The following is an 18,385-nucleotide window of genomic DNA, read 5'->3' on the forward strand; positions in this document are numbered from 1 at the left end:
GATGCCTACTGTCTCAAACATGTCTCTCAGATAAGGCGGAGGATGATGGGAATGTCTTGGTGTTTTCTTCATTTTCAATCATGTCGCCCTCATACTACTATGTGCTAACGTTAACACCATCCATACTACTATGTGCTAACGTTAACACCATCAAGCCTCAATGATTTGCTGTGAATTAATGCAGAATGCCGAATCTGTTGAGTTGTCTTAGTCGTGCGTCAAATGCAACGTACAGTAGATATATTCCCATCCATTTAGATTGAATATGGTATTGATGACGTAAACAATATAAGGATAACTCCGTGAATTATGTGAAAGTTGAGGACTATGAGGATTGGATTAAAGCTGATTCTGGTTTCCAACTTCACCCAGGTGTGTCTGTTAAACAGAGGATACACCTTCGTCTACTAAGTTTTCCATCCACTTGTCAATTGAATTACATTATCTGAAGTTCGGTCAAAAAAAACAACTCATGCGAATAAAGCTGGTGAAACTGTTGATTAATATCAACGTGCAACCCAGCTAACAGGTGAAAACACCCAGAACACTAGCTAACAGGTAGACCACACCAGAACCACTAGCTAACAGTGAGACCCACCGAACCACAGCTAACAGGTGAAGACACACCAGAACCACTAGCTAACAGTTGAAGAACACACCAGAACCACTAGCTAACAGGTGAGACCACACCAGAACCACTAGCTAACAGTGAGACACACCAGAACCCTAGCTAACAGTGAAGAACACACCAGAACCACTAGCTAACGTGAAGAACACACCAGAACCCTAGCTAACAGGTGAAGAACACACCAGAACCACACTAACAGGTGAAGACCACACACCAAACCACTACTAACAGGTGAAGAACTACCAGAACCACTACTAACAGGTGAGAACACACCAGAACCACTAGCTAACAGTGAAGACCACCACCAGACCCACTAGCTAACAGGTGAAGAACACACCGAACCACTAGCTAACAGGTGAGAACACACCAGAACCACTAGCTAACAGGTAAGAACACACCAGAACCACTAGCTAACAGGTGAAGACACACCAAACCACTACAACAGGTGAAGACAACACCAACTAGCTAACAGGTGAAGAACCACCAGAACCTACTAACAGGTAAGACACACAGAACCACTAGCTAACTTACTTTAAATGTGAAGAACTATAGACCAACAACAGGCTTAAGTGAACTGACAACATGAGTTATACGACTTACAGTTCTCAAAGACTCTCACACACAATCTCAGCTGGTATCCTCTGGACAGCTTGTCCCCTTTTCATTTCTCTCACTTTTTTCTCCATGTAGCGCGCACCCCGCTCGCGGTGTGTGGCGCGTGTCCGCGCTATTTTCCGACATAACCTCTTGTACAAAACGAGTAACAGCCATTTTTAAAATGTAAGGAGTAGAAATACCGATATTTGTGTTAAAATGTAAGGAGTAGAAGTAAAAGTTGCACACAAAATAAATAGTAAAGTAAAGTAAAAATATCAGAAAAATCTACTTGAGTACAGTAACGAAGTACTTGTACTTCGTTACTTCCCATCTCTGGTCATCAGCATAAATATGAAAGAAAGCCATGTTTATGGATAATATGTCCAAGGGGAAGCAGATCCAAGAAACAAAAATGGGTCCTAAGACCGACCCCTGAGGCACACCATATTTAACTGGACTGAACGAGGAGACATGTTATTTACAGACACGCAAAACTTCCTATTTGTCATGTATGATGAAAACCATTCTAGAGCGTACCAAGATCCCCACCCAGTGCCTCAGTCTGTCTAACATGATGCTGTATCAATGGTGTCAAAAGCAACACTGGGTCCAAAGTACAGGACCGACGCACTGCCTTCATCAGCAGACATTAAAAGGTCATTGGTGACTTTAAGCAGGGCAGTCTCGGTGCTATGGTACTTCCTAAAACCAGACTGAAATCTTTCAAATATTTTGTTATTTTCCAGTACAGTGAGCAGCTGTTTGGACACAGTTCTTTCTAAAATCTTTGCAATGAAAGGCAGTTTTGAAATTGGTCTAAAATTATGTGGGAGGGAGGGATCTAACCCAGGTTTCTTTAAAAGTGGGTTCACGCAAGCCGTTTTAAAATAATCAGGGACACAACCAGTAGATAGGGAGCAGTTAAAAATTTTGATCAAATGGGGCCCAACAGAATCTATCACTTTCAGTAAAAATTTTGAAGGTATTACATCAAGTGGGCTGGAGGACACTCTCATTTGTGATACTGTTTTTAAAAGCTCAGACAAGTCGATGGGATAAAACTGGTTAAAGCTGTCTTGTTGCTGGTGAGGAACCTCTGAGTAATAAGCCGCGGGGGTAATCGAGGCTCTGATTGACACCACCTTATTGATAAAATGAGATAAAAACAAATCACAGTCATCATTACTTCCAGCTGAGGCACAAGGAGGGGTTGGGTTTACCAGCTGATCCACAGTCTTAAACAGAAACCTGGGATTGTGTTTATGTGTAGTAATGAGTTCAGAAAATTCTAATGACTGCCATTCATTTTGGCGTCACTTTGACAGCACATAACTTTACATCTGAAGTATTTAAAGACTCTATTTGTCCATTGTTTATTTCTAAGAAAACACAACCATGTGTAAAAGGCTCCATTACCTAGTTTCTCACGTTATGGCCCCGTAGCAGACGTTTTTGAAAAAAAAAGCTAACCATTGTGTCATGACCACACAACTTTCTGTCGCACAGTAGAGAAATTACCGTATAGTCAGGAGCAGCTTGCAGGCAATCGGGGGACGTGGAGGCATACAGTCAAGTTTAATTACTAATGTTAACTAGCATTTTATTTAGCAATCATTAGCCTGTGCCTATGTTATCTCCTTACATATAGATTCATATCAACATTTTTTGAATATTATTTTACATGACTTCTTAATATTATAGATTAACCTAATATGGTGTACTGGCATTATATTTTAAAATTAATACTATGCAAAATGACAAAATAACTAATCAGAATACTTACCAAAAGTTGATCCTGCCCCTTGCTCATGGACCGCTCCTACTCATGCTCTCCGTCTCTGCAAGATGGGGAATGATTGAGATTTCTCTTGGCACAGCTACCAGAAGACTTACAAATTTACAGCAGGTTGCTCATGTCACATCTGCGTCGTCAAATTCCGTTGGAGACTGCACAGTAACGCTCAGCCATCACCAAAAAAGTGCTTCTAATTGACTTCACTGGTCTCCGTCAAAGTCTATGTTGTTGCTGTTTCCATTTCTTATACTGTCTATGATAAATACCACCTAACCTTCTCCTCTCATATGCTATCTCTTTCTGCACCTCTCCCTCCCACCCTCTTTCTGTTCTTATTTTTTCTCCTCTTCTTTAGGTCCTAAGGGGGTCCATTTGGCCCGAGTGCTACAGCGGATTCTCTACCGAAGCCTCCCCACAATGCAGTCAACGTCAAGTCAGCCGATACCTACAAGAAAATTCCTGTCTTACATATCGGCAACTTCATGCCTCGGATTCCAATCATTGTTTTTACTAAATCATTCAAACGTATCTGGTTGATGGTGTGGTCCTTTCTAGTGAAACCATGTATTTTAACCAGATGAAAAATTTTAGTCAGTGGAGACCTCTGCAGATAATGTGGCACCTCATAACTAACACTTCCTAACCAGGAGAATCTGACTGCAATGATGGCAATAAAGGTGAAGACAACAACCCCGCTGATCCCACACCACTTAACAATATCACTAACCTGTGTGTTAGATAATTACATATTTCTTTGCATTTAAGACACAAATATAGAGTGGTATAGAATAGGTAAACCCAGCCAGATCTGCCGAAAATTGGATTTCGCCCTGCAGCTCAGGTTGGAAACCTGTCCATTCATCTATCCTTCTTCAGGTACAAATCCATGGGAACCAATCACAAACTGGCTTATCCACCGGCCGCGCTTTTGGTGGGTTTAACACAATAACAATAGAGAAGCAACCAAGCAGCTTTTTATTTACATTTAAAATGGCGGCCCGAAGCGCAGCAACCCGTTAATGCAACTGTTGCTGCTACGTCACCCAAATCGTTGATCTGATTGGTTGAAGGATTATCCAATTGCGTACGGAGTCATTTGAACTATGCCCGTTGATCTTGTGCAGTAGCAAATACGGAGCATACTCCGCAGACTAACGCTCAATCTTTAAAGATTGAGCTTGGTCTGGAAATAGCCAGACTCGCTTTCAATCTTCTCAGTGAACTCTCTGCAAGAACGCCAATAATTATTTCACAAAATGCCACACTATTCCTTAAATCCGAACCGGCATGATTTTATATTCATGCATTTATCTGAAGATTGCATGCAAATTAAGAAAAATATTTTCACTCTGCTCTTAGCAGTAAAGTTGTCAAGTGGTAATAAATGTACAGTTTAAGTTTCAGTTTGTCCATTAATAAAAACTTTGCGTGTAAAGTGAAGCTGGTTAGCCCTGAAATGAGCATCAACTTCTGCCCTGAAGGCAAAACAAATCTCTCCGGTGCTCCCCGACCACAGGATTTGTTGAAGGTGTTTATCAGTTAATAATTAAGTAACTGCTGCCCTTTCAGAAAAGGTTGGTTTGAATTTGCAATTGAATTTTATAACGAAAACACGTCAATTTATTTCAGCTGCGATTTAATGAGGTTATTCTAGCACTTACATATTTTTGTAAAAGGAAAAGGCAAGCAGGAATAATAATTATTGCATTGGTAGCTTCAAGGCATTTTCTCCAGTCAACAAATGGACCGGGGAATAGATTTCTATCAAAGAGGGACACCTTTCACCATGAAAAGAAGTGAAACACAATGTACCGCAAGCAACATAATTGGCTGTTAGTTGATTAAGCAAGAGGTAGAATGAAGTTTGTTTTGAGAATGCAAATTTCAGAGTAAGATAAAGACAAAGAGGGTCCTGAGGGGGATAAGAGAGCAATGGCTGCATCATGGGTTTATTTGCCTGTCCCCAGAAAGCTGGTTAAATGCTAGTAGAAAGGAAAGTCATTAGAGGTCTTTGGAGTTAATGCTTTGTTGTTCAACTATTTGCCTCTTTTCCCTAGTCAAAGCTATCTGGGGTAAAAATTGCAAATGTGAGATGCCATACCTCCTGGACAAGGAGTCAGAACAGAATAACAAAAGAACATAAATGCAGGAAGTCAAGAATGCACTGTCATATCTAACTTCTGCTCTTAAGGTCTTAAGGTTGCTTCGTGTGTTTATTTTTGTTTACCTTCTTATCTTGTCTCGGTCCAGGTCCCTTTATTATGATCTTCGGCTTCTTTCCCGTTGTGTGTGATTACCTGTCCACCTTGTTCAAATAAACTCCTTGAACTTTAACTCTGCCTGTGAGTCGTGCTTTTGGAGTCCATTTCCTTGGCTGTGTGCAAACCTGACAAGCACTAAATTGTACAATTGTGTCCCCACATTTGGAGGAGGCGCTGCTACCTGCACCCTCACGTGTAGCGCGGTAAAGCATGTAAAGCTGATACAGATAAAGCACGAAAAAGTTAATTCTTGACCTCAGAAATAGTAGTTTCACAAAATAATATTCACTCACCGTCCACTTATGTACCACCAAGCTACTTTTTTTTTGCAAATCCTCCGTACATATAACATATTTGTAAAGAGGACTTTCTACAACCTAAAATCATGAAAGACCACTAAAACATAGAGTAGTCCTCTCAGTGCTTCTTCCACCACTGCTGAGATCCTGCTGTCTTTTAACACGTAAGTTCTATGTTGTGTTGATGCTTGTTCATTGTGTAGAAGCTAAATGTGGAATGTTGTTTGTAAGTTCAAAAGGTATCTAAGAAGTATAAAAATCATACACCTTATAAATATCACTGTGTGTGTACAATGATGCAAAATCTAAATGCTGTGGGTCCTTTCTAAATTGGGAAATTAATTAAGTGTGCAAGATTTAATTTAATGTATATGAAAAAACATTAGACACTGCGCTGAAAGCATCACTCCTCCAAAAAGTGAGTCTCAGAGTCGTGACCCGGGCATGTCTAATGAGAATGTTACACGGACACAGTGCCTTGAATCAGTAATTTCACCGAATAACTATGAACATATGTATTTTTTATTATAACAGAGGATAAATACAAAACACTGAACATGTGAAAAAACTATAAAAAGTCCCTTTATGGTACCCAAATCAAATGAAATGATAATGAGGTGTAAACCATAAATAACTAAAAAATACAACTTTCCTTGACTGGGTTACAGGTGCAAAGCACTGGCAACAGCACAGGATATTAAACCTGTTTCAAGCCCTTTGAATCTGTAACTGTTTGTCCTGTCAATAACAGACAAGTTTGCAAACTCTTACTTGAAGCACTAAAATGTTTGTTTTTTTGAACGTAATTAGATTTTTTTATTAAAATTTTTAGGGGAGCTAAGATGAAATTTAGGGGGGCTTGAGCCTCCCTACAGGTTCAGTTCGACATGGCTTCGGAAGCTTAGGATGTGAATTTTTAGGTACTTAGAATCTTTTAGAATCTGAAACTTTGATTTACTGCTTAATTCGAATGTGAACATGAATGTGACATGATCAAGTGTGGATTGAGAATTGAGATAAATATGGAACATTTTCGTCACCTTGGACAGGAAGTCCTGTTTATACACAGCTTAAGTGGGAAAGCAGTGCCAGTATGAGATGGCCTGAAAAAAACACTGTTCTCTGTAGTTTCCACTGTAGTCTGAGACGTTGTACAAGTATTAATGTTTTTATCTCATCAATTTTTAATTAAATTGATAAAATCCTTGGTGTGACTTTGGGTTTCTCACAGCAGCCAAACACCCCCTGAAACCTGTCGTCTGGGAATTCAGGCCATGATTTACTAAATGAAATTTTCGCTTACAACCTTTTTCGACATGCTACACTTTGAACTTTGAACGGCTTTCCTGACAAACTATACCATGAGTTTTTTATCACAGTTTTTGAGACATGCTATACTATGACTTTTGTATCACTTTTTCAGCATACTATACTATGAATCTGTATCACTTTTTGAGACATACAATGTTATGACTTTTTTCAACATACTGTACTTGACTTTTTTTGACATACCATACTATGACTACGTAATGGCTATTTTCGACATACTTTGTTACTAACGTTTTCAACATAAATACTTCAGGGGCACACTGGCTCAGAGGTTATCACTGCTGCAAATTTGCAACCAGTAAGTAATCAAGTTTGATACCAAATCATGGTGGACATCTTTTTTGACATCTTTATGATTTCTTTTTGACATACTACACTTTGAATATTTAATGGATTTCCTGACTAACTAACTAACTGAGTATTTTTAATCCCTGTTTTTGAGACATGCTATACTATGACTTTGTTAAATTAATTTTTCAACATGCTATACCATGACTTTATATCGCTTTTTGAGACATTCAATGTTATGACTTTTTGAGACATACCACACTTTGACTTTTGAGTCACTTTTTTCAACATGCTAATCCAAGACTTTTTTCGACATGCTATAGTATGACTTTTTTAACCACTTTTTTCAACATATTATACTTTGACTTTTTATAAAATACCATACTATGACTTCGTAATGGCTTTTTTTCAACATATTATGCAAGTAATGTTTTCAACATAATTACTTTAGTGGTACACTGCCTCAGAAGTTATCACTGTTGCCAACAGGCAATCAGCAACTAATCACCGCCTAATTACACCTGGTCATCTATACTCAATGTAAATGTAAAGTTCTTATATAGTGCTTTTCTAGTCTTTACAACTACTCAAAGCGCTTTTGCATGGTACAGGAACCATTTGCATAACTGGCCAAGGCTGTCGTACAAGGTGCCACCTGTTCATCACATAAACACAAACATTTACCCTCCAGACTCAGTGTCTCCCCAAGGACACTTTGAAATGGGACTGCAGGGCCAGGGATTGAACCACCAACCTTCTAATTGGCAGGCAACTGCTCTACCAATGTCGAGGCATTTTCATCCATTTACTTTACCAGTTTACTTTGCCGGTTTACTTTGCCCAGGTTCATGGGTCCTGGAGCCATTCCCAGCATACATCAGGTAAGAAGTAAAGAGATGCACTGGGTTGCAAGGTCTATCAAAAGGTCAAACCAGGTAGATACATACCACACAAACAGAGACCCACACAGCTATATGCTGTTTGTATTATCATGTGTTTGGACTTCCTGACATGAACAAAAGGAGAATATGCGAAGTGCACAAGGCCCCATGGTAAAAGTGTGTATGTCAGGTGATATACAGTAGCTACAGTATCTCCCTCTAGCCACCTTAACTTTATCAAAAACAGTTGGATAATATTAGGTCCTCATGGCATTGCAGAAAATAATGATGAAAGAAAAAAATTATGAAAGAGGATGTCTGAAATATATTAGAGTTGATTTGATGTCAATTTATAAATAAGAAACCTAGTAAATTACAATCTTGAAAGGTGCATGAACCATTATTTGCTGTTTGTTTTACTATTTTTAAAAGTTTCTTTCTACTTACTCACATGTGACATTGTTTGAGATTTCTATGTTAAAAAACAAAAACGTTATTGAAGATTAAAATAAATTGGCTCAAATTTACAAAGGTCTCTAGCTACGTCTGTAGTGACAAGCGTGTTGGACAGATATTCAGTGCTTTGATCGGCCTTGTCATTTTTGGTGATTTTGGGTTAACTAAAACTCTGAAATGACCGCATTAATAAGTTCTCCAACTTACCCTGAAACTGGGGGACACAGACTTCGTAAAGGTAACATCCGCAAAAAATGACGAATGTCAAACATTAAACATTCAACTAACTTCCCCCCTACTGTTGTCTTTCACTTTCCATTTTAGCTTTTAGTTGTTCTTGGTTTAATTTCCTTATTCTGTCATGGCCCGGCCCCATTGTCAGCCGTAACTACAATAGATAACTTCTTAAATAAAATTAAAAACAATTAGGCTATTTAGTGCTACTAGATACTCATTAACAAAGGCTTTTCCAGTGTTACACTGAAATCCGTGACCCCTCAGAATGTGTGACTGTAGAGCTGCTCTGCCTAATGTAAATCATTTGGTGACTTTGTGGGGGGAAAAAAATCGGACCCGTGAAAAGGCATTTACAAAAACTATGTAAAAAAATAGTGGTCTTTTCAAAGTTAGTCTGGTTTGCTGTTACAGGTATGATCATCAGATGGAAAATGGAAACAGTTACAGAAACAATTAAAAGATCCTTGTAGCTACTTTAAATTTAACCTCTTTTTTAAAGTACAACTGCAGGCTCACGCAGTTTGGTTTGCAGCCACAAAGTCCTTCCTATAGTGGGTACATATCAGCCTCTTATAGTTCATAAACCAGCACCTCCATCTAGTGTCTGTAACAGTGCACTGCATGTAGGACACAAAGCTGTAAGACTTCATTTCTGGCCATTATTTCCAACGAATGTTCCAGTAACATAAATCCTGAACACTACAATGTTTTCAACAGAGAGAATAGTTTTATTTTTTTGTGAAATAGGGCATTGAAATAAATAACCACATGACAAAACATAGAGCTTTACATTTTTATAAGACTTATAAAAAAGAAAAAACATAACACAATAACCAAGGCATGTCATTCATTGTGTTTTTTCTTTGTTTCTCTGAGGAGTATTTACAAACAGGCTTATTTACAGATAGCAATAACTCAGAAATGGAAAAGCTACATATGGCCTAGAACAAACAACCAGTTAGCATAATGATAATACATTTGTTATGTACAATGTAACTGGCAAGGCTAGAGCAAGAAAGAACAAATATTCTGCAAAAGGTTTAAATAACTTCAAGTATCTGTCTTGAGGTTTCATGGAGGTTTTAGTCTGATGGACGCAGATTTTCAGCAACACGAAGAGATAGCAAAAATCTGGTTGAGCTGCGTGTAGTGTGGCTGGAAAAAGGACAGACGGAGCTCTAGCCATTGAAAAAGACAAACATGACAAACGTGGAGACAGAACAATCACTTCTCTGATAAATGCCCCCTTTTTAAGAAACTTTAAACACAACCAAGGGAAATCTCCTTTCCACATATAAAGTGATATCCAGCTTATTGGCCTAAAGCACCTTTTCTACTGCTTTCAATAACAAATGTGCAACAGGCAGAAAAACAACAACAAACAACAGCAAACGGGAACAGGAGGAAAAATTGTACATGTTGATATACGGGTTTCCGAACAGTTTACGCGTTTCTGGACTTTGTGGTTTAACTGAAAATCTTAGGTATCCGAAAGTAACTTCACAACATTCTGAGGCCATTTAATTATCTCTCCCATGAAACCCACACTCTGGAGTTTGTCAGATTATCATCTCCATACATCGTAATATTGTATTCCACTCAAAAATAAAACATAAAATAAAAAAACTTCATAAGAACTGCAAAAGTCATTAATCACCTAGTACCTTACATGTAAATGATGGTCCAAATATAATGAAACCATTGTCGGAATTGCACAGTCAGCTGTATGAAAAGAAGAACTAGCTTGGATGAGGAAAGATCTAGTTATCCTCCTAGATTTGTAGTAGTTAGGCTTACTCTAATCATAAAGCCGCTATTGAGAAAAATGTGGCCCAAGCGTAGGCCATTTGTCCTATTAACGTCTCCAAGTGCATAAAACACTAATGCTATTTCACGACGTTCATATAACACTGTAGGGAAAGACTGCCTCCCTTGTTTACATTTCAGTTTAGTGTATCTGATTTGAAAAGAGAGGGGGGAAAAAAGTCCATATACAACACAACACAGGCTGCCACCAGTGTAATGGTCTCTGTAGTTCCCCAAGGCAAGTCTCAAACAGCACCTGTCCAAGTGCACAGCTTTTGACGAACCCTCAAACCAGGAACACCATGAAGAGTGTCATATTTTAAGACCTTAAAGTAGAGCAGCAAAAACTTTAATTCAGATTTCTGTTCTTGTAGGCTTGAAATAAAAATGCCATCAGGTGTCAAATTGGAAGCAATGTCAAAAACAAAACCCAGCTACCGGGAGAATGAAATTTAGGACCGTCCTGTCATCAGGCAATGCGGGGCCATTTGAGAATCTGCTCTGACTAGCTGCACCCCACCAGACATCCCCCCCCCCCGCCCTCGAGCCCCTTCCTTCAGCAGACAGCGAGGGGCAGCGGATCACTTTCACGCCGCTGGTTTTTCTTCAGCAGCTGAATGCGATTGTGACAGTAGAACTTGATGGCTCGCCAGTCGCGGTGGTTGCTGACCAGCAGGGGGCACTGCTGCAGGCAGCGCTCACAGTCCGCCTTTGCGGGTACTCGAAGCTCAGTGATGTTTTGGGTCAAGTGCTCCTCGACTGCTGCCCGCTCCGCCTCTGACCAGGGACGCTTCAGGACGCCTCGCTTCCCTACAGGACAGGAGAGATGAAGGGAGATGTTGAGTTTTAACAGCTTCTCTCATTAGTGTAGTGAAACCTCCAATAGACACCCCCCCTTACCCCCATCCCCACCACACACACTAGATATGTACGCCACTGTTTTAAAAAAAAAGAAAACTGTTCATTGCTTTCTTGTTCTTTTAAATTGTAACAGAGAAAAAAAAATGTCTTGCTAGTTGTCGAACAAAATTGTTGTCAAGAGTTTAAATTCAGAAAATGTTCCATACATGGTTTATGGTTTCAGCCCTCAAGTCAGAAAGCTGACTGTCTATACAGTTATATCTATATTAGAACGATTGGTGGAAATTTTTTCAAAAGTCATGTAAATTACACCATTACAACACGTTGTAAGTGATTGATGAAGATCAAGGCCACTTCTAACTAGATCTAGGCCATTTTCAATCAACTACAAAGACTTGAACACAGATTTGAACTGGAATGATTAGTCAATTAATCGATCTGTTAATCTAAGGAAAATTAATTGATTAATGATTTTCATTTGTAACATTCTTTGTCATGTCAATATTCTCTGATAATATATAGACTATTCAACTAATCAAAAACGTAACCAGCAGATTTGAAATGGAAGTCAATGTATATCATAGATGTCTTTATTTATTATTAATAATTTTTATGTTCCATGATATCAAACTCATGGCAGTTACATTTGCAAGTCAGTCCACATCACCCAACAGGTAGTGTGATGGAACAGGGAGAACTTTGGGAATTTGGAAATTGTATACATTATTTTGTTTCTGTGTTCTCAGCAGAGAGCATTTCTTGCTATTTGACAAGTGAACTTTGCCTGCTGGGATAAACATGTCCCAGTACACTTTGTGCTTTACCTTTGAATACTGACTAAGAGCCTGATAAAGCAAACAGCTTTAACTGCCCAATGTTGTGAATGTTGTTTCTCCTCTTTCTCCTTGGATGGATGGACACACACACACACACACATCTTACCTTTCTCTTTGCTTTATTGCAATTTTTTCCACATTATAACTTATTATTATGTTTGTTTGTTTGTTTTTCATTGTTTCTATCTTGCTTCATTTTGTGCAGTTTTCTATTTTTAATTTTACCTGCACACTTTTATTTATTTATCTTCCTCTGTTTTGTTAAAACTACACTTATACTTGAAACTCAAAACCTGACCTGAGCTTCTCCTGCGGTTTGTGGGTGAAAGTGGAGGAGGTGGAGGGGGCTGCTGGGAGTTCTTGAGCTTCTTGGGTCGTCCCACCCGCCCGTTGTTCTTGCCCTTCCGGACATAAAGCAGGGTAGGTGTTGGAACCAGAGCAGGAGCAGGGGGGGGCGCCTCAGGCTTCTCCTTCACCTGCTCCCCTTCAGACTCTCCCTCTGAGTATGAGTCTGCAGAGTTTCCTGACATAACTGGAAAAAAGTAGACCAAACAGTAGAGAAAAGAAAGAGCAAAACGCATTAGCCCAATCTGTTACTACTCACCATGTCCAAACACCTCCTATTCTCAGACAAACAATGCTTTTCCAGCTAGGGGATGTTTGAAACCATAAAGAGAAGAATGATACAGGTGGTCTAGGACAGAAGAGAAAGACACCAGGCCCACTCATTCATTCAGACATCTTACCATCCAGCTCCAGGCAGATGTGGTTCAGGCTCATTCCTCTGAACAGCACTCCATCTCTCTCTCCACAAAGCACCACTCTGCCCACTCTGCCCATCAGGCCTGGGTCTTGGCCAATTCCGGCACAGTTCTGTGTCACATGGTATTCCCTCTCCAGGAAGTGCTCCAGCCTCTCCACAGCACTACCTCCAGGCTGCCCGGGCTCCTCTCCTTCTCCTAGTAGCAGCAGCTGGGTAAGTATAGCTACCTGCCGGCGAACCCTGGTCTGGGTCAGGGCACGGGGATTGCGGGTACCGCTTGAGCGAGCCAGGCTACGCAGGAGGTCAGTACCACGCAGTGGAGTAGCGGGGGAGTGGTATGGCCTGGCGAAGACATACGGGTTTGTGGGGTCAACTCCCACGTCCTGCCGTGTCTGCAGGAGGAGCTCCAGGCAGGGCTCGCAGTGAGGGGGGAGGATGAGGGGCTGGACTCTTCCACGTTTACCCTGGACCCCTACTCTAGGGAGGTGAGGAAGCACCAGGCGCTCAAAGGGGGACAGCGAGGCCTCCAGTGGAGTGAGCGCTGGAGGGGCACCAGGTGGGACAGGAACGGGGCACTGGGGAGTGATGCGAGCGTGATATTCGCTGATGGACAGCTTGGAGACCTCACACTCACGTCGTCGGTTGTACAGGATGAGGAGAGCCAGGCTGGAGTGGCAGAGAAGGCGCCAGGCCTCGGCTGACTGTAGCTGCCGAGACAGGGACAGGAAGGCAGAATGCTGCAGCCGACGGAGGTACAGCACCAGAGAGGACAAGGACGAGAGGAGGGGCAGCAAGTGGTGACGCCCCAAACCACTGAAAAAAAGAGAGATGATTAGCAATTAGTTCATTTATTTATTCTAATAGTATTAGTAGCAATTAACTTACAGTAAGTTGATGGCAGTTTGTTACCCTACAATCTAACTGTATCAATTTCTTTATGTACCAGCTATTGCGTTACAACAGAGTTCAGCAGCTATTAGGGCTGAACTTTGAGATGACGTGTGGGCATAGTTGCAAAATTAGTTGTTTGTTTAGGGCTGTGCAGATTGCTTGGTTCCCGTTGCTTGGTCTTTTGCGCATTTTAAAAATTTAACAGTCACTGGTTCAAGCATTTCATACTCATTAGTAAACTAAATATCTTTGTTGGTTGGACAAAAGCAACAAAATATATTGTTTGGACAAAACATTTTTATAGACAAAATTATTTGATTGAATTGATTAATCAACAATAAAATAGTCGTTAATTGTAGCCCTAATTTCAAATGTGCTCACAAGATCTCAAGTTACCTTAGCAAGTCCTTTTCCTTATCCTCTGTCCCACTTTCATCTTCCACCTCCATCACTCCATTCTCATCCTCCTCTTCCTCTTCTTCCTCGTCCTCCTCATCCTCCTCTTCTTTTGGTGGCTCCGTCTCTTTGGCCAACCTGCTGCTGAATTGCTGAGGGCACACCACCTCAACATCCTCCTCCTCTTTGGGCATCTTTACCTCCACGACCTCCACATCGTCTTCATCTTCGTTCTCCTCGTCCTCTCCCTCCTCCTCCTGTCTTTCTGTCTTTAGATCCATTACTGCCATCCTGGACTGTGTCACAGCCACAGGGGGCGGGCTTCTCTTTAGGACAGACACCGGCATTGCGTTCTGTCCTCGTGGAGGAGTCAGCACAGGTGGGCTGGAGTTTCTTCCAGAAGAGGCAGGGGATTGGTTAGCTGCTGTGAGAGTAGGCGGAGGCATGGAGAGGTCCTGAATGCCAACCTGTGGAACATCTGAACTGCGGCTCTGTCCCGCTGTTGGTGATGACTTTGAGTGCCGTGGAGTGTGTGTGTGAGCTGTGGTAGGGTTTGTGTTCTGCGCATGCAGACGGGGCATCTGTGTGTAGCGCTCCACCAGGGTGGAGCACACTTCTGGTTGGTGGGCATGGTGCTTATCCAAGTGGCGACCCAGGGAGCGGAAGTGGCGTCCACAGTGCTCACAGGTTTGACGCATGGCGTCTATGGACACTCCTCCTTTGGGCACCTTTATGTTGACATTGCCTTTGGTGTTGGAACCCAGCGGAGCCGGAGCTTTGAACACCGGCTTAGCTGAAGAGGAGGAGGACGAGCAGGGAGAGGAGGACTGCGCTGGAGGGTGGGATGAAGGAAGCGCTCGGTTGGGATGAGGAATGCTGGTGGGGGAGACCGGCAGCGGCCGTCCAGGTGGAGTCCGATGGGGGTTCTTCTTCTTTGAAGGAGTGCTACGCCGTTTCTTGCGTCGGCGTTGTGCCCGCCCGCGGGGGCTAGCATTGTCTTCATCTCCAGCTTCTGAGTCACTGGCGTCAGAGTGGGAGATGGGGGAGGAGGAGGGGGAGAGGGACCAAGAGGGGGTGACGTACTCCTGCTGCTGCTGGGCTGTCAGAGATTGAGTCTCATCCTCCTGGAAGTGACAGACAGGGACAGGGTGGGGGGAAAAAGAACATGTCACCTGTTATCGAGAGACATTTTCTGCTTTTTTAAACTTTTTCAAACCTGCATTTCCTTTCTTTGTTTTCATGGATTCAATGTTTATTTTAGCAAAGCATTTGCAACAAGTATGTAAAAAAGTATTTTAAGACCTTCAAGCTCAATATCTGGGAAGAAAAAATCCTAAAGAGTAGTAGTCCCTGAATCTGCTTAACCACTGTAATCTCACTACCCACCAAGTCACAACCGTTCCCATAGATGTCACCATCATGTTACAGATTGCAGTGCAGTTTGCATGTTGGTACTGACATTACTGCACGGATGTGTTAAACCTCTACCAGTCTAATCAGATGCACAGTCAGAGGAGTCTTTAAATTTCAAAGTAATAAGCAAAAGTTAAACATCTGCACACAGGTGAACCAGACTATTTAGGGTTTGACAGGACACACAGCAGACGGCACAATGACATTAAGCAACAGGTTACATTACTTATGCTGTTTGACTTTAACGAGTTTAACTTGAGGATGTATAGTATCATTAATACACAAAATAAAACAATTATCCAGAGCAGGGGGAGGAAGACCTGACGATAAGGATTAAGTTGAGTCCAACATCACATCAGTGCTGTCCACCAATACAGACAGGTGGCATCCTGCAAGCACAGCAGCGTATCACAACTGCATTTCCATTTGCTCACTAATATTCTGGTTGTATTTTACAGAGGTGTACAATTTCAATAAAAGTTGTTTTTTTACTGCATAAATGTTAGCCAATAACATTTCCAAAATGTTCCACAACCTCTTTAATACCACTGTTTTTGACAAAGCGACAATCACAGATTTTAGATTCTAGTGAAGATCACAAAGTTTCCAAAGAAACTAACTGTTTCATAATTTTTGTGGATACATTAAATAAATTAGATTTCTGGGGGAGCAGAAACCACAACAATATCATTCATTTGGAGTCATGTTTCTAGCAACCTGGTAAATGCTTAGATTGAATAGTAATTTCTTAAAATAATAAAATTGTTATTTATGTCAGTTTAAGGGAAAAGGGGGTGTTTTCCCATACCTTTTTGATATTGCTGTTATTCTCGGTGTCAGAGCTACACTCGTGTTGCGCTGGAGACACAGTACCACGAAAACCCTGTGGGAAACAAAGCAGTTAGATTAGAACAACCAGCACACGGCTCATTAATGTTTGCCATCACAATCAGCCTCAGCTGTCACTCAGAGCAGGAGGACTCCCCTCCACAGTTGGTCATAAGCACAAAGGTTGATTAGGACTCCAAATCTCCTACTAACAAGCCAAACAAAAACAAGTGAAAAGACTCACACTGTCAACTTCTCATGAGCAATACACATCAATCAGGCTGCAATTCTAGGTACAGAACATATCAATCAGCCAATAATAGAAACCTTTTGAACTTTTTTTTACTTTATCTCACCCAAATATGGCTTTGAAGGGACTGTAAGCAACCGCTGTCCCAGTTACCAATTTGTCAATTTGTCAATTTTGTCAATTTTATTTCCTTAAATGGATTCTGGTATATTTATTTAGTTGAGTAAATTGATCCAAGCTAATGAGATCCATTAAAGAAACAGATGTCATGGTTACTGTTGCTAAAGCACTATAGGTAGGGAGAGAACTGGAGCTCAACCATCACCATGGCAACCCCATGCCTTTTGCCCGTGTGTGTGTGCGAGTGTGTGTGTGCGAGTGTGTGTGTGTGTGTGTGTGTGTGAGAGTGTGTATGTGTGTTTGTGTGTGTATGTGTGCGTGTGTGTGTGTACCAAGTAGTCAAGGACGGAGAGATGAAGAAAAAGGAAGAGTGAGATAATTACCTGCTGACGTTGCAGGTTTTGGATTATGAATTTAAAAAGTTTAGATTTAATCTCATCATAATAGTATAACATGACAATATAATAATAAAATAGCGGCGGGGGGGAATAGCGGCGGGGGGGGTTGAATAAGGGGATTAATGGCCTCACCAGAAGCATGTGTGTGTAGTATATGAATATGTCTTCAAAAAGGTACTGACCAAGTTCTCTCCCCACTCTGTCAGGCTGTAGTCCACAGTGATCTCCTCCCCCTTGGTAATGTCTCGGATGGCGATAACAACCAGCCGCACCTGGCTGCCACAGTGGACCTCACGGATGCGGCAGTTAGGGGAGGGGGGGAATGAGCTGGCTGTTGGGGCTGGAGCAGAAGCCGTCGGGGCAGCCGGAGCTGTGGACGCTGGGGTCAGAGACGGGGCCTGAGTTGAAGTCGTCGTGGCTGGGGCAGGAGCAGGGAGTGGTGTTGGGGTTTGGCAGGAAGGGGCAGAAGCTAGAGCAGGGGTAGAGGCTGAGCAGGAGCTGGTCTTGGATACGGTGGAGACTTTGTCATGAGCCTGCACTGATGGGCCGCTGGGAAGTAAAGGAGGTGGGGGGTTGAAAGTTAAATTTACTACCGTCATCAAACAATACTATGTGTTGTTGGTCTATTTCTATAATGTTCTAATGCTCTGTTCTTGTTGGACAGACATTAGGCCTGCGGGAAAAATATGAATCATTTTTTGTCTTAGAATTGATATTGCGATTCTCTGCCACGATTTTTTTCTCACGAACTGTAATGTTTATTGCACACATGGACCATGACAAAACAAAACAAATTGGTAGTACCAAACATAGATCTGATTTGGCACCTATAGGATATTGTAGGACAATAGGACAACACAAGCCTGTAAACATGGAGGCTTCAGTGAAGAGAAGTGAGAGCATTGCAGCGCTTGGGAGCAATTTTGATTTTTTAAATTAAAATCAAAATTATTCAAAAATTAAATTGTGAACAGGGGGAATTGAGATCACGATTTTATAACGATATTTAATTGCATTAATGTCATAGTTAACTCGCAATTAATCACACATTT

General features: G+C 41.4%; 1 protein-coding gene across 2 annotated transcripts in view; it reads right to left on the reverse strand.

Moving 5' to 3' along the window:
• Window positions 1-9,552: 9,552 nt before the first annotated feature.
• si:dkey-117m1.4 (serine/arginine repetitive matrix protein 1) overlaps window positions 9,553-18,385 on the reverse strand; it is a 20,892-nt gene continuing 12,059 nt past the window's right edge. For both annotated transcript variants that reach the window (XM_032531278.1, XM_032531288.1), the window contains exons 4-9: window positions 17,516-17,882; window positions 16,546-16,620; window positions 14,325-15,448; window positions 13,021-13,850; window positions 12,573-12,806; window positions 9,553-11,387 (exon numbers count right to left, since the gene is read on the reverse strand). In XM_032531278.1, coding sequence (XP_032387169.1) covers window positions 11,134-11,387; window positions 12,573-12,806; window positions 13,021-13,850; window positions 14,325-15,448; window positions 16,546-16,620; window positions 17,516-17,882 — 2,884 coding nt within the window. In that variant the 3' untranslated portion in view covers window positions 9,553-11,133. The remainder of the gene's footprint in view (window positions 11,388-12,572; window positions 12,807-13,020; window positions 13,851-14,324; window positions 15,449-16,545; window positions 16,621-17,515; window positions 17,883-18,385) is intronic.

This window comes from Etheostoma spectabile, chromosome 2, assembly GCF_008692095.1.
Source record: "Etheostoma spectabile isolate EspeVRDwgs_2016 chromosome 2, UIUC_Espe_1.0, whole genome shotgun sequence".
NCBI classification, from domain to species: domain Eukaryota; kingdom Metazoa; phylum Chordata; class Actinopteri; order Perciformes; family Percidae; genus Etheostoma; species Etheostoma spectabile.